The 20,339-nt window shown below is 31.9% G+C and overlaps 2 protein-coding genes across 3 annotated transcripts; one reads left to right on the top strand and one right to left on the bottom strand.

The window, feature by feature from the left end:
• Positions 1-4,131: 4,131 nt before the first annotated feature.
• Positions 4,132-12,018, top strand: LOC133819212 (chloride channel protein CLC-d). 2 transcript variants are annotated; one of them, XM_062252397.1, is made up of 23 exons: positions 4,132-4,646; positions 4,766-4,838; positions 5,888-6,109; positions 6,216-6,262; positions 6,356-6,454; positions 6,673-6,747; positions 6,907-6,995; positions 7,229-7,369; positions 7,465-7,535; positions 7,645-7,724; positions 7,920-8,069; positions 8,543-8,602; positions 8,704-8,778; positions 8,875-9,026; positions 9,111-9,246; positions 9,333-9,461; positions 10,022-10,099; positions 10,181-10,236; positions 10,344-10,427; positions 10,510-10,666; positions 10,763-10,864; positions 10,984-11,030; positions 11,537-12,018. In XM_062252397.1, exons 1-23 carry the CDS (start codon positions 4,470-4,472, stop codon positions 11,628-11,630), a joined length of 2,394 nt encoding a protein of 797 aa, XP_062108381.1. In that variant the 5' UTR covers positions 4,132-4,469; the 3' UTR covers positions 11,631-12,018. The 2 variants fall into 2 exon arrangements, with proteins under 2 accessions (XP_062108381.1, XP_062108383.1); XM_062252399.1 differs by having other exon boundaries at positions 4,133-4,668.
• A 772-nt stretch (positions 12,019-12,790) lies between these two features.
• Positions 12,791-14,815, bottom strand: LOC133819213 (mavicyanin). Its single transcript, XM_062252400.1, has 2 exons — positions 14,502-14,815; positions 12,791-13,340 (listed from the first exon to the last, which is right to left on the bottom strand). The coding sequence occupies exons 1-2, from the start codon at positions 14,665-14,667 to the stop codon at positions 12,964-12,966; spliced, it is 543 nt and encodes a 180-aa protein (XP_062108384.1). The 5' UTR covers positions 14,668-14,815; the 3' UTR covers positions 12,791-12,963.
• Positions 14,816-20,339: the final 5,524 nt, after the last annotated feature.

The following is a 20,339-nucleotide window of genomic DNA, read 5'->3' as shown; positions in this document are numbered from 1 at the left end:
AATAAGCTTCTAATCTTTCCTAGAATTGCTATGTCTTGTTTCTTGCTTGAATCCGAGTCCTAAAACTCAAGTTTTCTTCGAAAATGCGATCGGGAGTCGAAAAAGGAATGAGAGAGAGAGAGAGAGAGAGAGAGAGAGAGAGAGAGAGAGAATGTTCTTTTATAATTCTAATAGGTTACTTCAAGCTTAAGTAACCTCAAGAAAATCCTAATGCTCGGGGTCCCAAAAACGCCCCTGGGGTAAAATAGTCAAAATTCCCAGAATTTCCACCTGATCTCACTAACCCCCAATTTATCATCAAATATTTATTCCCATTACTCAATATCCCGGTAATGTGCTAAATACCCCTTGACTCACTCCGAGTCAAGTATAAATCTTGTTGTGACTTTCCCACTAGCTTGCTTCCTAAGATTGTCTCGTGCTGGGTAATCTCAGCATAACCAAATAATAAAGAAGCACCATATATATACCACATAAATGCCAAATATGCCCAAAATGGCCAAAATATGAAAATTTCCCAATTAAACAGAAATGGGCCCACATGCATATTTAATACACCTAAACATGCATATCTAGTCATATTATAATATAACTCACATATTCACATAATGATACACATAAATATCACATAATCACATAATTATAAGATTTGTCATCTTGGCCCCCTAATCAAGGCCCTAAGCCTTATTAGGAAATTTGGGTCGTTACAATATATACCCCTCTTCATCTTCATACTCTCATTTTCACACCTTAGAAAGCACGAACAAGAGAGAAAAATGAATAAACCAAGGTTTTCTTTGCATGTTCTCTAAGCCCAAGAAATAGAGTGCCCTCTCCTCCTTTGGTTCTGTGAGACTGTTCCCACAACTATTCCTTCAATCATCAATTTCTTCATATCCACAATCCAATTTGCGTAAGTTCTCTGGTCCTTCTTTGTTATATATATATTCTTTTTATGCGTTTCTTCTATCCGTAAGGATGTCTTTTTTGATTTTTATCGGATTTTTAAGGCTTCATTCTTGCATTAGGCAAGTTTTCTGATTTGAGTAGATTTGGTATGATTAGAATCACGGTTTAGACCAAGTTTTTTTGGTAGAAACATGTAAAAATGGAGTTTTTTCAGGTAATGGGTATCTAGGTTACATGTTTCATGTAGCTTAAGAAATATGGTTTTGGGTTAGGGTTTTAATGCACGTTTCACGAAAATATCGCCTTTTTGAGTAATTGCCAACTTTTTCCCTAGAAATCCAAGGTTCTTTTAAACTGATAATAACCGCCCCACTCTCGCGTGAGTGTACTCTCGATGCCCCAAACTTTACAATAGTTCGGAATAGGCGTCCGAGTCAACCTTGCCTTTTCAAGCCCTTAGGCTCGATTAGTGCGATCTCGTTACCTTGAGCTTTTGAGCTTGAGTTATCAAGATTTCAACCCCTCTCTATTCTCCTTTTCTTTCTTTTTTATAATGGGCCCTCACCTTTTTCTTCCTTGTTAGATGTCGCAGTCTTCTGAGAATCGGTGGGGGCCCAAGCTTTCCATCCCTTACCACCGATCAACTCCTGGACCTAAATCACCTTTCACACGAAATTAGTGTCTGATTCGCGAGTACAAGGAACGGTGCGAGCAAGAAGATATACAAGCTCATTTCCGACGTCAGATTGACGAGGGTCGAAGAGAGAAAAAGGAAGAAGCTCCAAGTTGCAGCCTATCCTGACCCAGACCTCGAGATCCGGCCTATTCCATTAGACCCCAAACTAAAAGTAACTATAGCCTTTTCCCCTGGTGAGCTCGCATTCAATCTTATGGAGGGTCCATCTAACCAGCCACCCAAAGCTCCCAAATCCCTTTCCATCCCAGTCTCTGAGAGTTCTTTCTTTGAGACCAAACACTACCAAAGTTCCATAACCTCAACCCGACAAATTTCCAAGCTCCTCTCCTGTCATTGGTTGAAGCTCTCCAGCCAATTAATCTTTCGCCCTGCAAGCTCCGACGAGAGGAGTTGTTTTGCTCCTAGCGACGACGATCTTGACAGAAAAGTTAAGCTCGCAGCTTGGATTCGTGAGAACTTACGAGCTGGGGCTCTATTCCCGCTGAAGATCTAAGCTTTTTTTAAATATAATTTTAGTATACTTCTGATATAATTTAAGTATGTGTTGGGTTGATTTTAAGTTTTTTTTTTCAAGTTTAATTAAACTATGTGTGTTTCTTTTTATGATTTTTGTGGTTGATTTTTAGTTATTTTAGGTATATGTTTAGTTGTTCTGAGATATATTTTGGGTTGATTACTAGTTGAGAATATTTTTGTTTAATTTTTTTTTTTATTTTAGGTATACTTTGGGTTTATATACATATTTTGAAAAACAATCTGTGTTTAATAGTAATGTTTTTCAAGATATTTTTTTAGTTTATTTTCAGTATATGTTTAATTATTTTGAGATATATTTTAAGTTTATTTTTTACACAGTTTAAAATGTAGGGATAAGTCTTTCAATGTTGTTTTATTGTTACTTTTTAATTTATTTTTGGTTGATGCAATGAATTAATGTCTAATTGATTTGTAATTGATTTTTCAACGTTGTATTGTTATGGGGTTGTTGTCTAATTGATTTTACATTGTTTGTTCAACACTGTTTGTTGGTTGAAACCGTATTTTTGTAATTATGAAACTTTAAAATCATATTTTTGAAAACTTGAGTTAGTAAAATAAAAAAAAAATAGGGATCGTAAAAATGTAATAAAAAAAATATAAAAAATGTGTATTTATGAAAAAACTCTTTCTTTTATTGTTATGAAAAATACTTTGGTACATTACAAATAATTTGCTACAACAATGTAGATGTAATTCACTTTTATGAATTTTTTTTAGAAGTAGGATGAAGTTAATCTTAGAAGAGTTTTGTGCGAGTTTCTTAGGGCCAGTTTAGTATAGCTCTGCTGTGGGAAAAAATAGCTGTAGCTGTACTATATAGAAAAGCAGCTGCAGGTGTGCTGTGGGAAAATGTTGCTGAGTGTTTGGTAAATTACAAATTTTAAAGTGCTGTGAGTTGGAAAAGTTGTATTAGAATGTCATATTTATTATATTTAAACAAATTTACATGTTTAAATTAAATATAATTTTGATAAGAGATTATTAAAGTGATCATAAACAAAAATATTATATTATATAATATATATTATAACTAGTTGGTATAGTTAAAATTCAAATTATAATTATGATAGTATTATAATATTGTTCATGATATAATCAAATACGTAAAACTTAAGTTATCTCAAAACACTTATTTTTTATGTGTTTAATTATTATTTTTTTAATTATTTTTCTTAAAACATGAAATTGATAAGTGTTTGATAAATTATAATTTAAAATACTATTAGATGCAAAAATAATGTTATAGTGTATAATAAACACTTTAATAAACTTTACTAAAATAAAATAATATCTAATTAATATAAATTATAAAAATATTTTTTGAAAAAAATATAATTAAAAATTAAAAATTGTTTATTTCATTATAATATTAATTTATTTTAAATATTTTTATTTTGAATAATATATAATAAATAAGTTAATTCGAAAGTTTTTTCAAAAATTATTTTTAGAAAAAGCTATAAGATAGGTTTTGCCAGCTAGTTTTTACGTAAATGATTTAATAAGCTGTTTTAACACCATTATTAACCAGCTATTTTAGAAAGTAGGCTTTAGCTTTTTAAAATTCTATCCCAGCAAAGCTAATAATTTGCTATATGTCCAATAATTAGCTTTGGCTTCTACCTTCTTTGGTCAATTCTACAGATACCTCGTGATCCTACTTCAAGAGGTAGCCAATTAGAATTTCAATAGTTACACAGCAGAAATCTCCAATAAATAGATGTCGTATAGGCCTAGGCCGTGTTAATTACTCCAAATTCATTCCCCTAAAAAGTCAATTAACTATGACGTTGGTGGTGTTGCTGAGGCCCACAATAATAAAGGCTTCAATTTGGGCTTCGAAGTCAAAACAGACCAACTTAGCCCAATTTGTGGGCCCATCTCTCACAACAACCAGTCAATTACGCATTTCCAGAAGAATTGGAATAAAAAGGATCACGATCTGACTGTTCATCAACAAGACCCCACGACTGTCAACTGAGTCTACCCGTATTCGATACTAGCCCCAATTCCCCTGCTTGCTTTGAAAGAAGGGAATTTCGGAGAGTTTTCTCATTACAGTGACAGAGCTCTTAGCTCAAGCTCTTCGATCCTCAAATCGGACCAATTTCGGGGCGTGCTTCGGGAACCGATTCGGATTCCAATCCGTGTTGTAGCCATTTCCAATATTGAATTTTCCCGGATCAGATGCTGTACGGACCAAATTTCGTATTGCGAACGGTGTCGATTTTGTGTTGGAAGAGTGTCGGGCTTCGTCTATTCCTGTTAGAGTTTCGGGGGTTTGATTGAGGATTTAGGATTTTCTATTAGAATTTGGGCAACGATGTTGTCGAATCATCTGCAAAATGGGATCGAGACGGCGAAGCTGGCGTGGTCTAGGCTTCCGAACACAGAGGAAGGGGAAACCGACGCGCTTGGCATCGCAAAGAAGAGCGACGTGAACAGTGTCGAGAGCCTTGACTACGAAGTTATCGAGAATTACGCTTATTGGGAAGAGCAGGTCCCGTTTCTGGGGTTTCTTGGTTCGAGTTCAATTATGCTTGAATTTTTTCGGCTTTTTTGTGGGTTTGCGGCTCTATCGATTCTTAACTTTTCTGGTGTGTTTTGGGATCTATATAGGCACAAAGAGGAAAACTTTATGTGGGATATTATGTGGTGGTGAAATGGTTCTTTGCACTTCTTATTGGCGTCGGTAAGTCGATAAATTTTGTCTTTTTTCTTCGTGAGCCTTAATTTTGGGGTGTTATATGATGTGGGTTTTCCAGATAGTGTATTCTATTCTATAGCTTCTCATGCCACTCTTCTAGTTTTGAATTGCGACCTTTGCATTAGTCACTTTTATGTGAGTAGTCCTTTGGAGGTTGAAGCAGAGGACATGGAACCAGATTATATAGGAGTGTGATATGCTACTAAGTATTTTAGTTAAGGGTAAAGAAAAACTATGGATGAGTTTGTTTCATCGATCCTGTTGGAAATGAGGACCTCGGATGAATCTCTAGAACCTCATGAATATGAGTAAGACTACTTATCAAACAGTTTGAAAATAAAAAATATGATAGTATAAATAACACAAGTATATATCCTGGTTTAGAACAAGATGAATGTCATCTTGAACCTAATCCAGTTTTAGGAACCACTGTCTCTTCTTTATTCAATCAATGACTACAAGACTTCAGGGAAGATTCTTAGAACAATCTTGGATCAAACTCTCTAAACACTCAATCGTACTGTTGTTTTCCTCTCAATTCCTGAGCAATTACTTTCCCAACAGTTGTGCTTCTCAATACAATTCCCCAAACACAGCTCTCACAACCCTTCTCAATACTCAATCTTGATTTCCACTCTTGAGCTTTTTCTTCTAATCTGGCTTTTATGTTGTTTCATTTGAATTTTCTCTCGTTTCATCTGTGTTTTGCTCTTCATTGTGTTTTTCCCTCGTCGCTTTTCTCTTCTTTCACAAGTGGAGTCAAGATGTCCTTTTATAGACCAAGGACTGAAAAAATACTTAAGTTAATGAGGTTGTTAGGACAGTTGTGAACTAAACAACCCAATAACAGAATTAGTTGGATTTGGAGAAACTACTCCCACAGGTCCAGAGATGATTGGTGTTCAACTACTGTGATTATGTCATTGTTTATTAGAAGCATAATGATCTTCGATTGTTCTATTTTATTGCCTTGCTGGAGGAAGCGACCGTATTGGTGTTTGGTTATGTGTCTGATTTCCTTTGATTGCTTTCAGGTACTGGACTAGCTGCTGTTTTCATCAACATTTCCGTTGAGAATTTTGCAGGCTGGAAGTTTGCTCTGACTTTTGCTATAATACAAAAATCATATGTGGCGGGATTTATGGTGTACATATTAATCAACTTGGCTTTAGTCTTGTCCTCTGTATGTATCATTACACAGTTTGCACCAGCAGCAGCTGGATCTGGTATTCCCGAAATCAAGGGTTATCTGAATGGTATGTTACATTTTTTTCCCTGTATTATGTTCATTGTTTCCATTTTCCTGTTCATTGTCAAATTCATATCTAATTTGAACATGCTAATCTGATTGAATTGTATCAGGGGTTGATACTCATGGTATCCTACTTTTCAGAACCTTGATCGGAAAGGTGTGATAATCCTTTTGCTATTAAGTAATGCTTATTTTGATTTCTACGTTTTCAGTATAATTTTGTTGACTTTTTTCCTCCGGTGATACACAGATATTTGGAAGTATTGGCTCAGTTGGAGGTGGTCTAGCTCTTGGCAAAGAAGGTCCTCTTGTTCATACTGGTGCTTGTATTGCTTCTTTGCTTGGACAAGTAAGCACATATTTTTGAAATGCACTCTGTAAAATTTTCTATGTTATCTGTTTTGATTTTTATAATCAAACTGAAGAAGCACTTTTGGATGAATGGCTGACATGATAGGAAGGCGCTTATGTTTTATTTTTTTTAAATTAAAAAAAAAACAAACGTCACAACATTTTCTACGCATTTCACTGCAAACTAAAGTTTGTCTTCATATGATCCTAACTCAGGGTGGATCTACAAAATATCATGTAAGTTCCAGGTGGCTACAAGTATTTAAAAGCGATCGGGATCGCAGGGATCTTGTAAGTTCCTTTTATTTTCAAGTTAATTTTACAAATATCTGCACCTTATTATCGTGTTTCTTCTGTATGATTTAAATAGTGAAATATTTTAAATTAATAAATTATAGAGATGAATATCTCTATATCATACTCATTCTAGATTTTGTGACTTTTGAAAAGGTAACTTGTGGGTGTGCAGCGGGAGTTGCTGCTGCTTTTAGAGCTCCTGTTGGTGGTGTATTATTTGCATTGGAAGAAGTTACGTCATGGTAATGTCAATTATGTTTCCTGATTTTTGTCAGGGCCAGCTCAAATCTGCATGGGCTATCTTGTGGTGTTAATGTAGTTTTTCATGTATGCATTTTAATATGTGCTTGCATCAAAAGTTGTGATAATATGAAAATATAATGTTTGGATAGCAATTTCAAATTTTAATTTGTAATCCTGTTAAGTTAAAATATGCTAGTGCTTTAACAGTTTTTTTTCTTTCCTTTTTCTAAAGGTGGAGGAGCCCACTTATGTGGCGTGTCTTCTTCACGTCTGCCATTGTTGCTGTTGTAGTGCGTACAGCGATGGGGTGGTGTAAAAGTGGAAAATGTGGACATTTTGGTTCAGGTGGCTTCATAATATGGGACACCTCCGAGTTAGGTTCTTTACTTTCTTCAGATATATATATATATATATATAAATATATTACTCTGTCTCTGTTGCTAACTATTTAACTTGCCTTTTTTTCAGTGGCCAAGACGACTACTATTTTAGGGAGCTATTGCCAATGGCAGTTATTGGTGTGATTGGAGGGTTATTAGGTATTTCTATATTTCGTTTTGCCTGGATGGGTTAGATGCCTTTTTATGGGTTACATTTTCTACTGTTTTTTTTCATAGGTTTGATATATCTTTTATTTTTATTTTTCAGGAGCTTTATTTAACCAGTTAACATTTTATATTGCTGGATGGCGTCGAAATTATTTACACAAGAAAGGGAACCGAGTCAAGGTAAGCTTTGGACTGTAATAAAAAAGGCAGACTAATGTATCACTATCACTATTGAATTCTGGTCTAATCTTACTCAACCATATAGTAAATGGGTTTAAACTATGACAGTAATCTGTGATGGGATCCCAAACTTACACATGCTTATGCTCTCACTCTAGTTCATTAACCTTACCTTTAATTTTTGTTTTGATGCAGATATATGAAGCATGCCTTGTCTCTGTAATAACCTCTCTTATTTCCTTTGGCTTACCACTTTTAAGAAAATGCAGTGCATGCCCTGAGTCGGATTCTGATGGTGGAATTGAGTGCCCAAGGCCTCCAGGAATGTACGGGAATTATGTAAATGTAAGATCAGTGCTGATGGTGTTTCTGTTAAAAAAGTCCAGAATCACACTTGAATTCTCTAGTATTTTTATTTCTTTAGTTCTTTTGTTACTTGTGTTGCTATTTGCTTTTCTGCCTAGCAATTTCTGTTCCTCGTTTCTATTAAATATATATAAATATATTCTGTGTGAAATTATCGTTTCTTCTGAGCACATGAAGGTTTTGTAATTAGTATATGCTGTCTTCTTCTACATCTTTGACGTGGAGGTTATGAAGATCAAAATTAACCTAAGTTACACGTGTCTAATATTTTGAATTTGAAAAGAATACACAGCATAACAATAAATTTTCATGTTTTGACCTCAAAAACATTGTCTAGGAGTTCCTATTTCAGTTTTTAAGGGGAGTTCCGATTTCAGTTTTTACTATCATCATTAGGATTTTTAGGACTTCTGAGTAATATTGGGAAACATACTGAATCTATATATTTTCAGTTCTACTGCAGTAAGGACAAGGAGTACAATGATCTGGCAACTCTTTTCTTTAATACTCAGGTTCTTTTCTATTGACTTAAGTCTTTATGTTGGAACATGACATTATAGTTTTATGGCGTTTTAATGATTTCTATTTAATGGTATCTACTTTGTTGTGGCAGGATGATGCCATTAGGAATTTGTTCAGTGCAAAAACAATTCATGAGTTCAGCGCTCAAAGTCTGTTGACCTATCTGGTAATTCGTTTTTATTTAGCCTAATAAAGGCTATACAACATCATACTTTGTGAGTTTTGGTATATTTTGGGTAATTTTTTGGCAACTGTATTGCAGGTTATGTTTTATAGTTTAGCAGTTGTAACATTTGGCACTGCTGTACCAGCCGGTCAATTCGTACCTGGGATTATGATTGGGTCAACATATGGACGTCTTGTTGGCATGTCTGTTGTTAACTTTTATGCGAAGTTGAACATTGAAGAGGGGACGTGAGTCAGTTGTTTAGCTCTATGATTATGCTGCATTAACTCTCCTATCTTTGAACTAATGTGGAAATCTTGGTGGATCTGCAGATATGCTCTTCTTGGAGCTGCTTCTTTTCTTGGGGGATCAATGCGGATGACAGTGTCTTTATGTGTCATTATGGTTGAAATCACAAATAACTTGAAACTTCTAGTTCCTATCATGCTTGTTCTTTTAATTTCAAAGGTATACTTCCTTTTAGCCTTTTATATATAAATATATATTATATTTGTGAGTGAATTAAAAAATAATTTGTACTTTCTTCTTTGCAGGCTGTTGGTGATGCTTTTAATGAAGGTCTGTATGAAGAACAGGCACGATTAAGGAATATTCCATTACTAGAATCGAGACCTAAATACCAGATGCGGAAAATGACAGCAAAAGAAGCCTGTGGAAGAGGGGTAAATGTCCTTTTAATTCTTCATCATTTGAAATATAACTTGGTCTGCAGACAGTAATGAGTATTAGTGTGAAAATGGACCTTGGATGTTTGGCATATCATTCTTTTCAAATGTGGACATCATGATATAGACATTGCATTATTTATGTGCATGTAAACTTTTAAGAACCTTTATGCTCATCCAAATTAAATTAACTGGATGTTTAAGCTTTGGTGATTACAGTGATTTTGATTGTTGTGGGGTGTTTTTTATTAATGAAAGTCTGCTGAGAAATGTGAAAACTCAAATCTAAGTGCTCTTAATTGATAGAGCTTTTCCATCTTTTATGCTGACTTTTGATGGGTACTTTACATGGAACATGGAGATTCTTTTGGTGCTGGAGTTTTTTCTTCTGTGCCAAAGAAACTCATAAAGCTTGTCAACATATGAATGTTTTGACAGTAGGTTTTTCTTAGTTATTGTCATATGCGTACGTTGGTATGTATGATAGTGCCGAAATCTTCAATTCTAAAGCCGGTGAATCCATCTGAAATTAACTGTATGATTTTTATCTTTTGAAGGTGGTCTCCTTCCCTCGCGTTGTTAAGGTTGCAGATGTAGTTTCTATTTTACAGAGCAACAAGCACAATGGCTTCCCTGTATGCATGTTCTTTCCTTGTATCTTTATTGTTAATACTTGGTGGATTTTGTAAATTTATGCTTATTTTTACCCTATACAGGTGATTGACCATACCAGAAATGGAGAAACACTTGTCATTGGACTCATGCTTCGAAGGTGTGATATAATTTCTCTCTCTCTCTCTCTATATATATATCATTTATTTATTATTAGTAAAACACAATTTTTAAGAAAAAACAATGTTAATTTTGTATATGTTGCAGTCACTTGTTGGTACTCCTACAGTCTAAGGCTGATTTTCAGCATAGTCCTTTGCCAAGTGATTCAAGAGGATCTAGGTTTATCAGGTAATTAGAAGCATTCAATTTCGGCTTGAATGAAGTCTGGCATTTATGCTATAAGATTTTGATGGATTTCCCTGTATTCCAGGCATTCTCTCAACGAATTTGTTAAACCTGCTTCAAGCAAGGGAATATCTATAGATGATGTGCATCTTAGTTCAGATGACTTGGAAATGTACATAGATCTTGCTCCTTTTTTGAACCCTTCTCCATACATTGTCCCTGAGGATATGTCATTGACAAAGGTAGCGATTTCATCTATGTTCCTGTGTATCTTGTATTTTCTTTTCCTGTCGTGTGCAACTAATATTATAAATAATTATTGCGTCTTGGTGGTGCAGGTATACAATCTTTTTCGTCAGCTAGGTTTGAGACATATATTTGTTGTTCCTCGTCCATCACGAGTAATTGGTTTGATAACCAGAAAAGACTTATTAATTGAGGTATTGAAACTCCTTTTCCTTATCTGTGCGTTTCTACTGTATTAAAGAAACATCATTGATATTTTTTTGTTCTTGGATAAAGTGAAACACCATTGATCTTCATTGGTTCTGTCATACAGGAAAATGTAGATTCAGCTACCCTGGAGCTCCAATCGACTAGTGTAAGGTCTCTATGATTCTTTTTTTTTTTTACTCGTGCTTAGTCTGAAAATAAAATGTTTTTGGATTGGACCGTCAAAGTATGCTATTGAATTCTTCTAGTTTTTTCTCTTCGCAAATATATTTTCGACTTTAATTTTTTTAAGAGTAAAGATTGGCACGTCATATTATACCTTCTCATGATATGAACTTTTCTTCCTGGTCATGAATCTTTTTCTTTCTGTAATTATCAGCCTTTTATAGGGAGTAGATCCATTAGATAAATATACGCAGAACTTATGTATGAGTATATTTAGTAGAAGAAAATAAAATGTTACTAATGAATTGAGGTGTTTGTTGTATTTCTGATGTTATAATTTACAACTTCACATGCTTATGTTTGTGTCCCTTGGCATCGAAATCTGCTGTTTGATCATAGTATTCTCTTAGTTTTTTTTTAAAATTTGAGTGCATGCATTGGCCAAAATCATGCCATTCATCTTTTTAATCCTCGTCTTAATTTGCTTGTACCAGAGCTCAGCATCGCAATAGAAGTTTAGCCATAAGCAATGAAGAAGCGGAGCGCCCACTTCTCAATGGTCTTCTGGTCCACCATACGTCTGAGTGAACTACCTTTAATTCTTCCTTGATGACTATACTTCTCACTGCTTCTTTCTTAGTTCTTCCCACTTTCTGAAATCTACAATTTATAGCTTTTCTTTACACATCTTTTATCTTAGGCATTTAGAGTAGTTATTCGTTAATGATTGCTCTCCTTGCATGGAGGAGGGGTTCTTTAGACCAAAGTGTCTGAAGTTTTGTATCATATAGAACTGTACAAATTGAAATAATAACATGGCAGAATTCTAAGAATTAGATTACATCACAGACAACATAAACTTCCCATAAACTTGGCTGAGTCGATAGTCTCGGTTTGCAATTTATTGGAATTATATACTCAAATTTTGTATTCAAAATTCTTTGTGGAAGTGATTAAAGTGCTTTGTTTTAGTTGATACCTTTATTAGACTTAATTTCATGATAGAGTATTTATTTATTTTTTAAAAAATATTTTTGGATTTTGCATTTTGTCAAATTGTTAAAAATTGTCTCTTGAATTTGAAAGCGATCAAAATAGTTTTGCCCTTAGGATGAGGTTTAATTTACAGGTCATCGACTTAGTAAATGTGTTTTATGAGATTATATTTGAAAATAGTTTAATTAAATTTGGATTTAGGGTAATATTTTTTATTATTTGACAAAAATAGAATATCCAAAATTATATTTTTTAAATCAGAAGATTCATAGTAGAATTAAGCTAGAAACGCAGGGATTTAAAATGGCGTAGACCCAATAAAGAAAGCTTGTAATAAGCATGTCACTTTTCATTTTCCCTGAATTTTGTTTTTGTTTTTCATTTGGTTGGTTAAATTTTAATTAATTTCCAATATATGTTAATGGTCAATAGGGGTGTTAAAGAACTCTAATTGTTTGTCTAATTTTAATGTCTTGCGTCATTTAAATTGTGAACTATATAAACTTTTTTTTATTAACTTTAAAAACTACCAAGATTATAATGTGATGTAAAGTGGGAGAGGAAGAGGCATATCACATATTCTTGATAGAGAAAGACAAGCACATTTATTATTTCCTTTTACCTCAGTTTCTTATACCGAAGGAAGCAAATGTTGTCAAGGTATATTTATGTTGCTATCGTGTGCCAAAATTTAATTCTGCCTTCATAAATCTAAGAAGATCTGATTAATTTTGAGGTTGACTGTGTTCAAATAAAAGATTCAAGATTGTGCTACTACTATTATTGAAAAAACTTATTTAAAAGATTGTACAACTCGAGTACATTTGAGAAACAAACTCTTTAGCCACCAAAGAGACATAAGAGGAGAACAAAAAAAAATTTATATAAAAAAATATGCTAAAATAAACACATTCTCAACATGCAACTAAGCAAGAATAGATGAGCCGAAGACTACAAAAACCACAGCACCAGCCAAACCAAGCAAAACAGAATGACTCTTCTGAGAAGCCACATTGGAAGCTGGCGCAGGCGCCTTGACTGCTGGAGCCGGAGGAGAGACCGAAACCAAAGGAGTGGGAGCAATGTCGGTAGACACAGTTCGAGGAACGTTGATGTCAACCTTCTGGCCCCCCTGACAGTGGCCGGGAACACCACACATGTAGAAGTGGTGGCCTCGAGTCTTGATGGTAATGGTGTCATTGCCTGTGGTGTAAGTTTCCAAAGGTAGTGAGGCGTTGCATGTCTTGTACATTGCATGTGTCACTCTCATCACGTTGTGAAACTGAGCATTGTACTCAAATTCTGATAATTCCCACCAAACAAACAAAGAAAGAAAAGCCATTTCATCATTGAAAAGTTTAAACTAAAGGCAATCAATCAATGCTCTTAGTGCTAATTGAGTGTGAGATTAATGATTGATAATGAATCAATCCTAATACTTGTATCAAACATTAATGCACCTTGAACAAGTATCCTAATAATGATGAGATCTCTAATGCATTTTTTTTATGAGTCTCTTGAAGAAGTTGGCTTATTTTGAAAGCAAGTTTTTAAGAAATTAAGATCTTGAGAAGTGCGTAACATACACACTTCGTTCTGTTTTTGTTAACATTGCATAGTCTTTTTTAGCACGAAGGCGTGCAAGAGCTGAAGTGGGTTGCTGTTAAAAAGTTTGAAAGACACATACGAATCAATGAATCATATCAATATTGTAAGTAAATGGCCGACCACAACACTTAAAAAAACACAACAAAAAGACTAGTCTTTATTATTTTAAGGTGTCTAAACATGTGTGCTTGCCATGTGGTAAAAGCTTTTTTCCTTATCATTATTTTTTTCGATAAGAAAAATACAGTTTTATTAGTTATACAAGCCGTAACCTCTGGAGAGAGTCCCCTAAAGCTACAACAGTAAATAAAACATACCAAAACAGAGATCCTTCATTGGATATAGAAGACATGATACAATTTAAAAAAAAATAATAATAATAAGCTGGCTTCCATTTCCAAATATTAGTATTTTGTAGCCACATTTCTTCTTCTTCAATTCATTCTAGACCCCATTTTTGGATAGGGATGGAGACAATAATTGGTTTTTCTTTTTGCTTTGTTTTTGTATTTGTATTTAACTAGGGACTACTAGACATTGTGATATAGAATTAGAGATAAGGGACAAACAAAAAATGATACCTTAAAAAAGGGGGTCAACTTAGGCATTTTCTTTTAAAAAATGTATTTATATAGATGAAAAAAAATTAATTAAAAAAACAAACACACAACACAAAAGCTTGAGTTCTCCACAACTAACAGATCAAATATTCTAAAGGTAATATTAATAAGCTAAAAAATTACTTCTTTTTTAAAGACAGAAGATGAAAAACTATATTGGGTTACTAAATAATGAAGTATTTAATTTGTCAACCAAAAATTAAAATGAGAAGATGAAGAGAAAAAAAAAACTCACTTATTATATCACCAACTTGGAAGTTCTTAGTAGCAGACCATAGTTTGTAATCGACATTACCAATGGTGGTCCACCCAGAAGAGTCTCCAACCTTGTAAATGGCAGCCATAGAAAGCTCCATCAATGTCAGAGCCACAAAGACCAAAACCCTCACCACAAAGGCCATGGCTAATACAGACACTGAAGAGAATAAAGCTAGTTAATTGGGTTTGTTTTGAGGTGTGGTTGAGACAAAGGAAAGGCTTGTCTTCTGGTGTTTATAAAGCTTTTGGAGTTAACCAAGTTGGGGCCAACAAAGGCAATTGAAATGGGAAGATCAGAAAGGAGAAGAAGGGAATTTATGACGTGGTGTGGAGTGGACCCCTGTTCTTTTCTTCAATATATTGCACTAAACTTTAGTCTCCATCCTACTTGATGGTGTTATTATAATTAATACAAAAACAAAAAAAGACATAGGTGTTTGTGAAGTTACTTAAGTTGCTCTTTTAGGAATATATGTCTATATTTGTGGTAGTCTTTGAGAAGAAAGTAATTGTTTTTCAAATTAAATATTTTTAGCTTTTGTTTCTAACTCTAATTATGTGCTAGAACACCTTCAATACAAATACAATGTTAAATCGCTGTATTAATACATAAAGTAATACTAGAGACACATAATTATACACCAATTTTAATCACTATTATTTTATTTTGTTGAAATTATTTACTCATTTTTTATAGAGGAAAATTAATTACACACCAATTTCCCATAAAATATATCATTGCATTTTTCTCCCGGTTAAGTATTTAATTGATATTGACTTTTATTTATAAGAAGAGTAATAAGTAAACTCTCTTTTCACTTCCTTATCCTATTAATTACCCCATTAGTTTTATTAATTATTTAAATAATTTCAAAATATAAATATTTGAATAATGTTTGTCAACTGTCATTAATGATTAGAACAGCAACACATAACTAATATAGAGTATAAAGCATTATGCATTGGAACTACAAATTTTAATTTAGTATTTTGAAATTTTTTGTGCATGATATAATATAGCATTTATTTTGGAGAGATAGATGGTCTTTAGGTGATTTATCTAGTTTTTTGCTAAGAAAATTTCAATACAGAGAATAATGAGGTTTTATTTAATTTAGTTTGAATAATTAAGTGTGAGGTTAAACATTCACATCCATTTCTTTCATTCTCTCTTTTTGTTTTTAATATTTTGTGAAAGACAATGTCTATGAATTCAAAGTATGGTTATATGAAACCAGCATGTCAAGTTAAAGGAGTCAAAGTGCAAAAAAAATAAAAATTAAAGGGGCCAAAATAGAATTTTTTTAAAAATACAAAAAAAAAATCAATATATTTAAAAAAATTGAAAAAATGGGGGGACTCGAAACCACAATGTAGCTCCGTCCCTAATTATGCTGTTCAAATATCAACAAGAAGAAAATGTTTTTTTTTCTTGTTTTTATTTTCATCAATATTTGTATAATTAGGTTTAAAAAAATGATCTTAACCATCTTATTATCTATCTTTACATTTGTTTGGGATCAGAAAAGGCTTGATCAAAGGAGTACTTGTAAGGAAAGAGTGTTTTGGCAGCGTTAGTTTGGTCAAGTGGAATTTGTTGTGAGCTCATATTCAACTGAAGAATAAAGGAACCTCTTGATTGCAATTTCTTTATTTATTTGTTTATAAAAATAATTTAGATATATATTATTTTGTTCTTATATATTATATTGGTGAATGTCATGATTGAAATCGCCTACCATACTTTAGCTATAATTTCGTTTTTGTGGAGTTATGTTTTTGCTTTCTACATTACTGATGCTTGTTTTGTACATTTTCCCATGTATGCACACCATGTTATGCTATATACACTTAGATACTTATTAATATGTTTAGGGAAATTTGTGTATTTATGCATGTTGTAGGTGCAAATATAAAAAAAAATATCATTCTTTAACATCATTAAGAAATAATGCTAGTATTTGTTTGGTTTCCAAAAATACTCTTATCATTTTTTTAGCCTCCATCCATCTTCTCTCTCTCACGTCACCTTTATTCTTTGGACACCATCCATTCATCCATCACTCCATCCCTTATCAATTAAGATACTATTTTATGCATTTCGAATAGATCTGTGCATGATTTTTTGTAATTTTTTTCACAATTTTTTAGATCTGAAATGTAAAAATTTACAAAAAACTCGATAAACCTCGATAGACCTCAATGTATCTCGATGCCTAGCTCGATGGGCCCTTAAAAATCATGATTTAAAAAAAAAAAAACATCTGCCTCGATAGACCTTGATAGACCTCGATGCAAATAATTGCAATTAATAAAAAGTGCATAACTTTTCACTCGGGTGTCCGTTTGAGGTGATTTTTTTTTGAATTTGGGTATTTTCTTGAGATCTACACATTTGGGATGTGTACACACATATTTGGGAAGTTGAAAGTTTGAAAACATACCCAACTTTGAAAATATAAGGGTATTATTTTGAACTTTGGTGTGTTTTCAAGCTTTCAACTTCCCAAATGTGTGTGTACACATCTTAGATGTGTAGATCTCAAGAAAATATCCAAATTTAAAAAAAAATCACCTCAAACGGACACCCTAGTGAAAAATTATGCACTTTTTTTGAATTGCATCGAGGTATGTCAAGACTTATCGAGGTGGTATCGAGACATATGATTTTTTTCATGAAAATCATGATTTTTAAGATATACCTCGATAGACCTCGATGTACCTCGATGCCCAGCTTGATGGGCCCTTAAAAATCATGATTTCCATGAAAAAAATCACTTGCCTCGATAGATTTCGATCGACTTCGATAGGTCTCGATGGAAATCAATGCAATTAATAGAAAGTGCATAAATTTTCACTCGGGTGTCCGTTTGAGGTGATTTTTTTTTAATTTGGGTATTTTCTTGAGATCTACACGTCTAATATGTTTACACATACATTTGGATGTTTACATATTCAAAGTTGGGCATGTTTTCAAACTTTCAACTTCCCAAAGTTGGGTATGTTTTCAAACTTTCAACTTCCCAAATGTATGTTTACATATTCCAAACGTGTAGATCTCAAGAAAATACCCAAATTCAAAAAAAAAAAAAAAATCACCTCAAACGGACACCCGAGTGAAAAGTTATGCAATTTCTATCAATTGCATTGATTTGCATCGAGACCTATCGAGACAGATGATTTTTTTCTTTGAAATCATGATTTTTAAGGGCCTATCGAGCTGGGCATCGAGGTATATCTTAAAAATCATGATTTTCATGTAAAAAACCATGTGCCTCGATACCACCTCGATAAGTCTCGACATACCTTGATGCAATTAATATAAATTGCATAATTTTTCACTAGGGTGTTCGTTTGAGGTGATTTTTTTTTAATTTGGGTATTTTCTTGAGATCTACACATCGAAGATGTGTACACACACATTTGGGAAGTTGAAAGCTTGAAAACACACCAAAGTTCAAATATAATACCCTTATATTTTCAAAGTTGGGTATGTTTTCAAACTTTCAACTTCCCAAATGTGTGTGTACACATCTCAAACATGTAGATCTCAAGAAAATACCGAAATTAAAAAAAAATCACCTCAAACGGACACCCGAGTGAAAAGTTATGCACTTTTTATTAATTGCAATTATTTGCATCGAGACCTATCGAGGCAGATGATTTTTTTCTTGAAAATCATGATTTTTAAGGGCCGATCGAGCTGGGCATCGAGGTACATTGAGGTCTATCGAGGTATATTGAGTTTTCTGTAAATTTTTACGTTTCAGATCTAAAAAATTATGAAAAATAATTGCAAAAAAACCAAAAAATCATGCACAGATCTATTCGAAATGCATAAATTAGTATCTTAATTGATAAGGGATGGATGAATGGTGTCCAAAGAATAAATGTGACCCGAGAGAGAAGACAGATGGAGGCTAAAAAAATGATAAGGGTATTTTTGGAAACCAAACAAATACTAATATTATTTTGGAATGATGTTAAATAATGATTTTTTTTTATATATGCACCTACATTATGCATAAATACTCAAATTTCCCTATGTTTATAACTCATTGAAGTGCTAAAGAGACTCTGCACACTCTTTTCTGCACTCCCTCTTTAGTGTAATAACATGTGTCATCTTTTAGGTTATGTTATTTTAACAAAATAATTAGTCATAATATTTTAGCTTAATTACAATTGTGCTATTATAATTAAATCACTCGTCATTTTTTCATTTATGGGAAATGAAAATTAGAAGAAAAAATCATGTTTTTTCTAAAAATCTTTTTATAATTATCCAACTATTAAAACAATTATTTTACATTTTTATATAGAAGATGTAAATTAGAAAATAACTATTTAAAAAATAATTGGTTATTTTATTTATTATCCATGTAAATAGAGGAAAAAAACATCATAGAATTTTTATATAATTTTTGAGTTAAAAATTAATCAATATTATCTATTTTTATTTTTATTTTATTTACTCTCAAATTCTTTAATTGTTTTATGGGTTATATCTCTTCTATATAATAAGTGTGTAGATAACGGAAATTCTTGGTTTTAATGATTTTTTATTTTTTTAATGTTAACTTTAACGGAATATTCTTATATTTAACAAAATATTTTTATATTTAACGATAGTTTGTAAGCACTTAAATTTAAATAAAATAAAATAAATAATTAAAAAAATTAAAATATGATATTTTTGAGATATTTTACAATGATAATTATTTAAAAATAATAAATAATTAAACAAATTAAAATATAATATTTTAAAGATATTTTACAATGATAATTATTTTAAAATAATAAATAAGTAAGCAAATTAAAATTTGATATTTTTGAGATATTTTATAATGATAATTATTTAAAAATAATAAAATCATATGTTTTATAACTTAAATAAAATTTAATTATATTTAAACTCACTTATTATGAATTAGCAACAAATTATTAAAAAAAAAAAAACTAGCAATAAACTTAAATTTAAAATCAATATATAATTTTTAATATTATATTAAACATATAATATATAATCTCTTGTTGTCACTCCCAAATTCATAAACTAGAACAAACATAAAGTTAAACAAAAATAAATAAATTATTTAATTAAAATAAGATATTTATTTCAAAATTTATATGACATTAATATAAATTTAATAAAAATAATTAATAAATTCTATAAATAAAATTAAGCAAACGTGCATATTGCATGTTGTTTGTATCTAGTATATATATATGGAAGATTTCTCAATGGTTACTACCCATAGATGGGTACTAACAATTATTAATATAAAAAAAATATGAGTTGAGGCCTTATTTATTAAATATATATATACATAAATATAAAAGAAATAAAAAAAGGAAAATAAGTCCAACATTATTAATAGAACACTATAAATATAAAGATAAAAAAAAAATAGCAAAAGTATAAATAAAAAAAAATGTGAGTAGTGTATATATATATGAAAGATTTCTCAATGGTTATTACCCATAGATGGGTACTAGCAATTATGATGATGTGGCAACTTAGTGACTTGGTATAACAAGTCACCAACAAGAAAATATTTTTTTTCTACATAAATTTTGAATGTAGTTATTTTTTTGCCATAATTAATGGTGTTTCCAACCAATGAGAAATATTAGCTATATTTAGAAATTGACACACATTTGAAAAATGAAAAGTTTACAATATTATATTTTCATAATAAATACACGTTTTTCATTAAGTAACCTTTCAAAAAAATTGAAAAAATCAAAATTTATTTTTAGAAATATTAATTAACAACTATAAATATGGACTATTGATCTTAATTCAATGGTT

The sequence above is a fragment of the Humulus lupulus genome, chromosome 2 (genome assembly GCF_963169125.1).
Source record: "Humulus lupulus chromosome 2, drHumLupu1.1, whole genome shotgun sequence".
Taxonomy (NCBI): domain Eukaryota; kingdom Viridiplantae; phylum Streptophyta; class Magnoliopsida; order Rosales; family Cannabaceae; genus Humulus; species Humulus lupulus.
The sequence above is the reverse complement of the archived record's forward strand: the minus strand, read 5'-3'. Positions and strand labels throughout refer to the sequence as shown.

Bases quoted from the DNA above. Each gene is read 5' to 3' on its own strand.
- LOC133819213 (XM_062252400.1), bottom strand. From the start codon at position 14,667: ATGGCCTTTGTGGTGAGGGTTTTGGTCTTTGTGGCTCTGACATTGATG. The intron at 13,341-14,501 runs GTGAGTTTTTTT...GGGAATTATCAG, and splicing joins CCAAGTTGGTGATATAATAA to AATTTGAGTACAATGCTCAG.
- LOC133819212 (XM_062252397.1), top strand. From the start codon at position 4,470: ATGTTGTCGAATCATCTGCAAAATGGGATCGAGACGGCGAAGCTGGCG. The intron at 8,070-8,542 runs GTAAGATCAGTG...ATATATTTTCAG, and splicing joins TGTACGGGAATTATGTAAAT to TTCTACTGCAGTAAGGACAA. The intron at 10,865-10,983 runs GTATTGAAACTC...TCTGTCATACAG, and splicing joins GAAAAGACTTATTAATTGAG to GAAAATGTAGATTCAGCTAC.